Below are 10,609 nucleotides of genomic sequence, written 5' to 3'. Positions count from 1 at the left end.
CACGATAATACTTGATACAAAAAAATCCGTTGATGTATACTTATCATTGACTTTACATTAGTTAACTACTTGGTTGAATTTTCATTAAATTATGAGACAATTTTGGACCACTTCTTACACCAAAATAAAAAATCATATGCTAGAGTGATTGCTTCGACTTATACGTAAAAGTGATCCAGTTAATTCAAAGGCATTGAAGCCACAAAATAATTAAGTGAATTAGAATCTGTATACACCTATCGTATATTCTCATAAGGCAAATTCTGAATACAAAAGCTACACTCCCAATCTCCTATTTACATGAAAACATATAACAACAATCCCATACCAAATTGTTTGATTCACATCACACCTAAAATACAAACATTTAGAAAGGACTCTTTCAAAACTTAATTCAAGGAAGAAATATGCAAATATATATAAAACTAGAGAAGCCTCTTCCTGAAGTTTCTGGTGGTTGATTGATAAGTACGAGCGAGAAGACCCACACCAATCCCAAGACCAACACAGACGCCAAGTCCAATCCCAACACCAACCCTAACACCTGCATTGAACCATGACATCTCTCCATCCAAGCACTGGTCACTTTTCCAGTACATATCTCCTTCGTATCCCTCTTTGTAATTTGCGTATTCTGTTTCCTACATAAGAGGAAGAAATGGTTGTCGTAAGGACACCGACCATATACACTTTGAAGGCTTCGCTTTGCTAGGTACTTCTCATACTGGCATTTATGTAATAACTCACATTGCATGTTTACTAGTATAAGACTCTAGTTCCTACCAGTAATATGTGAATGTTGAAGTGGAAACACTCTTTAGCCTACAATGATTCAAGGTATTTTACAGACCATTTGGATTTGGTTATATTTCTTTTTCAATAGTAAACTCTGTGTAGCCACATGTGACATGTCCACTTTCATCAGCAGGAGACTGGTCCACTTCAATTCTTTAAACGGTTTTTATTCAATAGGGAAAGGAGGTCCAAAAACATGTTATAAATCATATTTTCCTCATCAGAGATGGTAATCAACTGGTTGAACATTTGAAACAGCAACTATATATGTTCAATAAAACTCTGAGGCAATGAGGAGAAAAAGCATTGTATCCTGAAGTATATGATATATCTTGAAAGTTACCTGAAAATGGAGCTCAGAGGAAGTGTTTTTCTGAGGCTCTGCGGTTTCATACTCCGGTATTGAATCCAATGCCATTCTTCTACTGTGCTTCTTTCTCGAACCAAGCTGTAGAGTCTTGGTTAAGATGATGGGCGTTCCTGAGAAGCAACCAGTGACATAGACCTCTATAGTTGGCAATGTTGGCAACAACTCTTTACCGTTTTTGCTCTTCTCCTTTAAGAAACCAGACCCTGCAGTGATCTCAGCTTCACAAGTCATGTTCCACTGATTCTTCAATTCCCCAGTGAACCCATTACCATCAGACATCTCAAGGGTTCCAGACAAGACTAGCTCGTTTTTGTCATAAACCTCAAACTTCACGCTACCATTTAACCTGATATTGTCTGTGCTTACATAAGTAGCTTCTTCGGATTTCTTATCAACTCGATCCCTCCTAAGCTTTGAAGTACACCCTTCTGAGTACATGCTCATCCTAACCCCGTTTATCTCCAAAAGCGTATCTGGATCCAGAGGAATGTGATTGATGGTGAGGACTTCAGGGGTTGAATCTTCCACCGTGAAATTGCTTATCCTGACGTAGAACACTCTCAGATCCAACCAGGGCGAGGAGATTCTGGAGCTGAGGTGGTTATAGTTACGATATTTAGGTCTTTGAAAGGCTTCACCATTGTTACGTGCCTCACAAGGTTCCTCCATGACCGAGAGGAAGACGATCAACTAGTGTTTAAAACCTAGATTTTATTCTCACTCCGAGAGACAGGAGAGACCTAGTTTTGAGGAACAGAAAGCCTTGTCCTAAGGACATGAAACGAGGAATACTTCAAACTAAAAAAAACAAAAGAGAATCTTTTATGTCCTAGAATGGAAGATTCTCATCATGAAACACATAGACAGAAGCAATAACAAACAACACCAAACAATATTTGTATCTGCTATAAATTGAAACGCAAACGCTAAGATAATCAAAGAACTCAAACTTTTGCAAACGCTTAGAAGACTCTCAAACTTTGGAGATTGACCTAGATAAGAAATAAAGTTTCAAGATGCTCTGTTTCTTCAAGAACAAAGCAACTACCTTTAACAACACTCGAAGCTTCTCAAACTATGAAGATCCCAAGAGACTGAAAAGAAGAATAATAATAATATAAGAGAAAAATAAAAAGAAACTCACCAAAGAAGAAAGTAACAACCACATATATTAAAGGAAGATTTTGACGGGAAATATTGTTTATGGCCAAGATTATACTTGTAGAACCCACCACCAAGATATCACAGCTTTATCTTTCGATCTAATGAGAACAAAGCGCGTGTCCGAGGATTGCGATGGACCAAGTTGAGCAGATATAGTTAATGTACGTCATTTGTTTGAGGAAAACATGTGGTTATCTATCTAATTAACCAACTTTATTTAAAACGTCGGTAAAGTCACGAAAAAGTCTTAGGGTGATGAAAGGGAGAAACAAAAATATCAGAAACAGTGATTAGAAGAATTAGTGAGGTGGAAGATGATGTGTTCTACTTAACAAAAAAAAAAAAAAAAAAAAAAAAAAGATGATGTGTTCTTTTCTGACCTAACGATCTTATCGTTTAAAACTGTTCGTTGTTTCTTTATAAAACAAAAAACATGTTCGTTGTTTAATACAAAAGAAAGCGACGTGCATTTGATTTAACCCAGCACAAAAATGATACACTTATCCAAATTAAAGAAAGGAAAAATAAAAAAAAGCTGTCATATTCAGCTTCTACGTGTTCTTGATCCTCCTTAACCACAGCCTCTACTACTATTACCGGCTTTGGCACATCTTATTTTTTATATGGATAAGACATAACAAACCAGCCCTTTGGCAGCACAAATGGGCTTTTAAGTAAATGAGCCCAACGGGCTCATTGAATACTGTTTAGGCAAATAAATAACACTAATGCACACAGTTTAGATACGCTCAATTTTAGAAGTTTTGAAAAAGCTTAATGGAGATCTCAGCTTCCAATCAGATCCGGATAGCACTTCCCACAAGATTTTCGCCTTTTTAGATGGTTACAAAGTCAACATTTTGAGATCTCTTTCCTTTAAACCCTTTATTTTGGAATGTAACTTTTTCACACTATTTTTAGTTTTAGTTTTTTGTATTTTTCTATTAGTAGTATACTAGTTACCCTTCTCTGTTCCATTCTAATATATCACGAAAATTAATCAGTTTATGATGTACAAATAGAGAAAGTGATATCTTAACAAATTTTATCAAATTACAACTTAACCAAAAAAAGTTAGTTTTGTTCACGTAAGAAAAGGAATATGCGGCCAATTTGGGACACGATCAAACATTTTCTAATAAGAAAAAAAATCAAAACATATTTTTACAGATACACAGTCATACAGAATCTATTCTCAAGATGCTAATAATATCTTTTTTTAATAATTCCAATGTAACAAAAATAAATAAAAAGAGAAAAGGAACAAAAAAAAAAAAAAAACACAGCTCACATGCCTCACGTCTCTTGGTTCTCTTCTCTCCACTCTGTTTTGCTTTGCTGCTGTATGCTTCGTCAATATTCCTTTTTTTCCAAAAAAAAACGTGTACCCTCCACTAGATCTACCACCTTTGTTTCTTTCCTCTCCATTGCTTCAAACATCTCTGTCCTGTTCAAAACCAAAGCTCTGTGATTTTTTTTTTGGTGGGCCATCGTCAAACTTGTCTCCTTTACGTTCTTGAATTATTTTAAAGACAGCATTCTCCAGTTACACCTCCGTACAAAAAAAAACCAGACTCTCTTTGTTCTGTCAGTTCAACAAATCTCATCTCTCAACCATGGACGGTGCCGGAGATTCACGACACGGTGACGGTTCTGTCGGAGTACAGATCCGACAAACCCGGATCCTACCTGACTTTCTCCAAAGCGTGAATCTCAAGTACGTGAAGCTAGGCTACCACTACGTCATCTCGAATCTCCTGGCTCTCTGCTTGCTCCCTCTCGCCGTCGTCATCTCCGTCGAAGTGTCTCAGACCGACCCCGAAGATCTCCGCCAGCTCTGGATCCATCTCCAGTACAATCTCGTCAGCATCATCGCCTGCTCCGCCGTCCTCGTCTTCGGTCTAACCGTCTACGTCATGACCCGGCCCAGGCCCATTTACTTGGTGGACTTCTCCTGTTACCTCCCGCCTGACCACCTCAAGGTTCCCGTCTCTCGCTTCATGAACCACTCTACACTCACCGGAGACTTCGACGAGTCTTCCCTCGAGTTCCAGCGCAAGATCCTCGAGCGGTCTGGTCTGGGGGAGGACACGTACCTCCCCGAGGCTATGCACCACGTCCCGCCCACGATCTCGATGGCCGCCGCTAGAGAAGAAGCTGAGCAGGTCATGTTCGGGGCGTTGGATAAGCTGTTCGCGAACACGAACGTGAAGGCGAAGGATATTGGGGTCTTGGTTGTGAACTGTAGTCTCTTTAACCCTACTCCTTCGCTCTCGGCGATGATCGTGAATAAGTATAAGCTTAGAGGTAACATCAGAAGCTACAACCTCGGCGGGATGGGCTGCAGCGCCGGGGTTATAGCGGTTGATCTCGCTAAAGATATGTTGTTAGTGCATAGGAACACTTACGCGGTTGTTGTCTCCACGGAGAACATTACTCAGAACTGGTACTTCGGTAACAAGAAAGCAATGTTGATTCCTAACTGCTTGTTTCGCGTCGGCGGCTCCGCGGTTCTGCTGTCCAACAAGTCTAGGGACAAGAGAAGGTCCAAATACAGGCTCTCGCACGTGGTCAGGACACACCGTGGAGCAGACGACAAGGCTTTCCGTTGCGTGTATCAAGAACAGGACGACACGGGGAGAACCGGTGTGTCCTTGTCGAAAGAGCTGATGGCTATTGCTGGGGAGACTCTCAAAACTAATATCACCACGTTGGGTCCTCTTGTTCTACCGATAAGCGAGCAGATTCTCTTCTTCGTGACTCTTGTTGTGAAGAAGCTTTTTAACGGTAAGGTTAAACCGTATATTCCGGATTTCAAACTTGCTTTCGAGCATTTCTGTATCCATGCTGGTGGAAGAGCTGTGATAGATGAGTTGGAGAAGAATCTGCAGCTTTCGCCGGTTCATGTCGAGGCTTCGAGGATGACTCTTCATAGGTTTGGGAACACGTCTTCTAGCTCCATTTGGTATGAGCTGGCTTACATTGAGGCTAAAGGAAGGATGAGGAGAGGCAACCGGGTTTGGCAGATTGCGTTTGGGAGTGGGTTTAAGTGTAACAGTGCGGTTTGGGAAGCTTTGAGGAATGTGAAACCGTCTAAGGATAGTCCTTGGGAAGATTGTATTGATAAGTATCCTGTAACCTTAAGTTGTTAGGCTTTGTTTGAGGAAATTTGAGAAACTCATCAGTATCCATGGTTGTGTTCTGTTCTGTTCTTGTTGTTTTTGATTATGTTTTGGGAGTTTTTGTGATATTTTTTGAGTTACATTTGTTGAGGTCATGCATCATGTGTTCAGTTCTTAGTTGTGTAAATGACAAATTCACAAAATAATAAATGAAAATAAAATAAAATAGAAGTATGGATATTTTAACTAAAGTTGTGGATCAAAATAATTCAATTTTTTATCATGGAATTTGCAAAATAGCTGGTGGAAAACATGCTGAACAAAGCAGGAAATAAAGACAAAGAGAGGACAAAAGAATGATCTGTAATGGATAAAAACAAAAGTGAAAAATGTATGTTGTTTGTCTTCTTCTCCTTGTATAGAATCATCTGAACAATGCTTGAATCTCTTCAAGCGTTTTGCCTTTGGTCTCAGGAACCCAAAGACACACAAAGGCCACAGTGAATCCACAGACCAAAGCATAGAGGGTAAAAGTTCCTCCACTGCTCCATGCTAAGAGCATATTTGCAGTCATTGTGACTAACCAAGAGACGAACCAGTTGGCTAAAGTTGCTATACTTCCGGCCAAACCTTTTATATTCACTGGAAGAATCTGTTATTGCAAACATAAGAGATTAGATTTAGCTCTTATTTTAACATCAAGTAGCATGCTTAATATTCTGATACCTCAGACATAATCAGCCATGGGATTGGTCCCATTCCTAGAGAGCAAGCAATAACCATAGCCTGTAAAGAAGAAGAAAAGTAAGCAAGATTAAGCACAAATGCTATATTTTGGTATAACAATGTGTGAATGTATATATACAAGAAACTTACCACAACTCCAACTACAGAGACCATGCTTAGAATGTTATACATATTGGAATCAGGTGATACAAATTCCTAAAAAGAGATTACAAACTTGGTATCGAAGTGAAACTCTACATTTAAGATAAAAAAATTTATCTCAAAAGTTTAGAGAGTACCTTAAGGTAAAACGCGACTGCTACAATCACCAGGCTAATCGTCATCCCTATAGAAGAGATCTGCATTTTAAGAGGAACAACTAATATTTTGTTTGCATATATAATTAAATCTTATGAGTCTCAAATAATCCTCACCATGAGCAAAAGTCTGCGACCTGATTTATCAACCAGCCATGTAGCTACTGCAGTGGCCAGTACCTGGTTTAGAAGGAACAGATGAAGGTTATAAACCAAATCAAATGTCTTCTATATTGATTAAAGTTACATTACCTGAACAGCACCAACTCCAAATGTTGCCACATTACTCGATGAGACCCCTAAGTGAAAAAAATGGAACAAAGAAGCATGTTTATTCTCTCTATGGAACATTCCAAAAGTCAAAGACAAAGATTTAGAGACTCTTACCTGCAGATGCAAAAATTGTACTCGAATAGAACAAGACACCGTTGATTCCTCCAAGTTGTTGAAGTACAAGCAGTCCTATACCAACCTGTAACACGTATATATTAATATTAGACAAAACATGTGAGCTTCTCTCAACAGTTTAGCTTCCAGAGGTAAGAGTAACTACTGTACCATCAATGGAAAATAGTATCTCCTACGCTTGAGGTCCACAAACCGAATAGCAGAACGTTTGCCAGATGAGGCCACAGATCTCTGTATATTGGTAAAACAACTCATTCAGCAATCATGAACATAATCAAAACCTGCGGTGTCATGTTTCACTTTAGTCAAATACCTTGATTTCATTAACCTCGATGCTAATGTCAGTATCAAAACCACGAAGAACTTGCAAGGAAGTTTCAAAATCATCTGTCAAACCCATCTTTGCCTACATACATGACACAAACACAACAACAACACAAAAAAAAAAAAAGAGAATAACTAATAAAGAAATAATACAACCAATTATAAAGACTTACCAGCCACCGAGGAGATTCAGGAATGAAGAAAAGACCCGGTATCAATAATGTACATGGCAATACTCCTAATGACAAAACAAGACCATCAAGAAAGTGTGATTAGACCGTATGGTTTCTGTAAAGCCAAGTTCAAAATGTTATGAGAGTTAACCCAAAACTGCAAGAATTCTCCATGGAACAAAGAGACCGAGTAAGTATGCCAACATTATCCCAACTGTTACAGAAAGCTATAAACACACAAAAACATCCAATGTTTTAATGTTAGGTGTAAAAAGAATAATCAGATCATAAAATGCAACAAAAAGAAAAGTGAATCTAGTATAAACACATGCCAAACCTGGTTTACTGAACCTAATGCTCCTCTCATGTTCTGTGGAGCGATCTCGGCTATATATACAGGCACCTATCCATAATTGTGTACATATATATGTTTATTCAGTTATTCCAAAAAATTGCTAAAAGCAAAGAGCTACTTGAGTCTAGTTTTTTTTCACCGTATAAGAGATGATCCCAACGCCAAAACCTTCTAACAGTCTTCCCATGTAAAGAAAAGAAGTATCCTAAACAAAACCAAGAAGGATATGAGTCCCAGAGTTAGAGAGGTAAGTCAAACATTATAGAAACCACTGAACACCACCACACACTTACTTTTGCAAAAGCTATAGAAAGCCAGCCCATAATATTGGGAATGGCAGCAATCATCAGAGACTGTCAAAAACAGATACATTAATTAAAAGCAAGAAGATATTACTTTAGGAGCTAAGATATAAAACTCTCTTTTTACCCCTTTTCTCCCCATGTATTCTGCAATCTGACCACTTGCAATTGCGCCAACCATAGCACCCACATTGGATAGAGACCCAAACACAGAGTACTAAACATAAAAAATGAACCTTAAATGTCATAACACTAAAAAAACAGACAGTTGTTAGATAAAGATGGGAGGTTTTTATTACCTCTGATACAGTTAAGCCAAGATCCTTAGTAATAGCAGCTTGAGTTGGAGAGGAATAGCCACACTAAACAACAACAACAAAAAAAATCAAAACATTCCACAGTCTAAGTTCCATTGGTAAAATTGAGATAGATGTGAAATTTTTTGGGTTTGTATTACAGTGAAACCGAATTGAATAGGACCAAGAGCAACGATCAAGACACAAGCTAGGACAGAGATGGAGCTGTCTCGAATAGCAAGAGACGATTCCAACATGCTAGATTGTCTGGAACCCATCCGGTACCAGCTTCCCGTGTGTAAGAAGGGACGTCGAAGATCACTCCTTCCCTCTTCCGTATCATCTCTGTTACTCATCTCTTCTGAATCTTTACAAAATCGTACGTGATCTACAGAGAAACAAGCTTCGTATGATCTTATGAAGGGAAAAAGAAAGAAGGCCGGATGAGATTCGAAGGATGTCTTCTCTTTTGATGTTATGTTAAATGACCATCATGGTTTCAGGAGCCAATGCCTGGAGAGACGTAGACAGTTTCAGAGTTTTCCACCTAACAGACACGTCTCCTTGATTAAAATACTAAATACATTTCAGTTTAAAGGATTAGTCAAAAAAAAAGTTAATATATCCATATGCAATCCTTTTATGTTATAATTGAATTGAATTGTTGGTTTTTTGCATGGGTTTTATTGAACCATTGATGCATGTTTACGTATACGACCACTAGTTTATACTATTATTTATCTTCCTTCTACATACTAGTTAACTAGTAGTATATATAATCTGCTTTTAGACATTTACAAAGTGACTAATTACGATATATAAAATAATATTTGCACCATAAAATTCATACTTAATACTTTAGTTTTCTTTAATACATACTATCAAAGAGTCGTCTGACATATCGATCACAAGCTGAGTTATCTAACTAATGGTAAGAGACACCAGGTCTAGGTCTTGACTCGCGCATCCGTACATGTTTTTTATACTAAAACATTTTAGTTTATATAATAAAATTTATCACTAAATTAATGTGATTTATATGTATTATATAACTCTAAAACGCCTATATTTAAGTGGCTTATATTGTTATTACTATAAATTTTTTGTAATAAATTTCATTTTGAGAATATTATTATGTAACAATATTATTTTACATTATTTTTAATTTTTTCTAAGTTTGAAATGTATATGGAAGTCAAATTAAATTGGACCTACATAATAGAGAAGAAATATTGTAAGATATTGTTAAAAACACCAACAAATATTTTTTTTAAAGAAACTATAATATATTGTACATGCAAAACAATTTTGTAGTAAAATCGTATTTGAAAAATTGCTTGAAATACACAAAGTTGAATAAGATTTTTTGTTATTTTATTTTATTTTATTTGAAATTAAATTGGATATTTCTTTCTAAAAAAATCTTTTTAAGATCTTTATAAAATTATTTCCGAAAATTAATTAATTTAAATTTTTATCATCACTAAAGTATAATTAAAAATCTTTTATCTGATTTTAATTTTCGTTCATTAAATTTAATTTTCGTTCATTAAACAAAAAAAATTTAATTTGAAATTTTAGTTATATTTTATGATAGTTAAAATTTAAATTAATAAGTTTTCGAAAATAAAATTTAAAATGATTCTGACAGATTTTCTTAGATTTTTCTTAAAAATATTTATTTATATTTTAAATAAAGGATAAAGATATTAAAAGATATGATGATTAAAGTATATAAAATTTGATAAACATGATGATCCATTTTTAAATATCACGCATAAAAAAAATCATGATTTCTATTTTGTTAGTATAGATAATTATGTTTAGAAAACTTTTTTTTTGGGAAATTACCACAAATTAGCACATTCATAGTATCACTTTTCATGTTTACACTAACCATTTTTATCTTTATTTTTAATGAAAATGGTAAACATAAAATTTTCCCTAAAATAAAATTGATAACTAGTTTTCAATAAAATTAAAATTACCAGAAAATGTCAAAAACATTTTAGATTCTGAAACAACAAAAATGGGGAATACAATTTTGGGGATTGTTATTGGATTGGTATGAGCAGTCGAAAAATACGAATCACCATCTTATTAATTTAGAGATTGGGTTAGAATATTAAGGTTTTGGGCCCTTGGGTGCGTTTTACGAACCGAACACTGCTTTACCATTTTTCCAATAAATCAAAATTACGGAAAAAAATTAAACAAAAACAAAATCAAAATTACGGAAAAATATAAAAAAAGATAG

The 10,609-nt window shown here is 36.0% G+C and overlaps 3 protein-coding genes across 3 annotated transcripts; 1 reads left to right on the top strand and 2 right to left on the bottom strand.

The window, feature by feature from the left end:
- Nucleotides 1-193: 193 nt before the first annotated feature.
- LOC103842644 (uncharacterized protein At1g01500) lies at nucleotides 194-2,569 on the bottom strand. Its single transcript, XM_009119292.3, has 2 exons — nucleotides 1,139-2,569; nucleotides 194-641 (listed from the first exon to the last, which is right to left on the bottom strand). Exons 1-2 carry the CDS (start codon nucleotides 1,832-1,834, stop codon nucleotides 426-428), a joined length of 912 nt encoding a protein of 303 aa, XP_009117540.1. The 5' UTR covers nucleotides 1,835-2,569; the 3' UTR covers nucleotides 194-425.
- An 844-nt stretch (nucleotides 2,570-3,413) lies between these two features.
- On the top strand, nucleotides 3,414-5,682 carry LOC103842643 (3-ketoacyl-CoA synthase 4). The gene has a single exon (XM_009119291.3). It carries the CDS (start codon nucleotides 3,946-3,948, stop codon nucleotides 5,479-5,481), a length of 1,536 nt encoding a protein of 511 aa, XP_009117539.1. The 5' UTR covers nucleotides 3,414-3,945; the 3' UTR covers nucleotides 5,482-5,682.
- Nucleotides 5,683-5,708: 26 nt separating this feature from the next.
- LOC103842642 (sugar transporter ERD6-like 4) lies at nucleotides 5,709-10,460 on the bottom strand. Its single transcript, XM_009119290.3, has 17 exons — nucleotides 8,514-10,460; nucleotides 8,356-8,418; nucleotides 8,184-8,273; nucleotides 8,048-8,107; nucleotides 7,894-7,959; nucleotides 7,737-7,802; nucleotides 7,551-7,626; nucleotides 7,400-7,464; nucleotides 7,216-7,308; nucleotides 7,053-7,133; nucleotides 6,882-6,966; nucleotides 6,747-6,793; nucleotides 6,612-6,674; nucleotides 6,477-6,536; nucleotides 6,328-6,393; nucleotides 6,178-6,237; nucleotides 5,709-6,103 (listed from the first exon to the last, which is right to left on the bottom strand). The coding sequence occupies exons 1-17, from the start codon at nucleotides 8,706-8,708 to the stop codon at nucleotides 5,876-5,878; spliced, it is 1,464 nt and encodes a 487-aa protein (XP_009117538.2). The 5' UTR covers nucleotides 8,709-10,460; the 3' UTR covers nucleotides 5,709-5,875.
- Between the last annotated feature and the right edge of the window lie 149 nt (nucleotides 10,461-10,609).

The sequence above is a fragment of the Brassica rapa genome, chromosome A09, assembly GCF_000309985.2.
Source record: "Brassica rapa cultivar Chiifu-401-42 chromosome A09, CAAS_Brap_v3.01, whole genome shotgun sequence".
NCBI classification, from domain to species: domain Eukaryota; kingdom Viridiplantae; phylum Streptophyta; class Magnoliopsida; order Brassicales; family Brassicaceae; genus Brassica; species Brassica rapa.
Note: the sequence above shows the minus strand (reverse complement) of the source record. Positions and strands in the feature narration are given on the sequence as shown.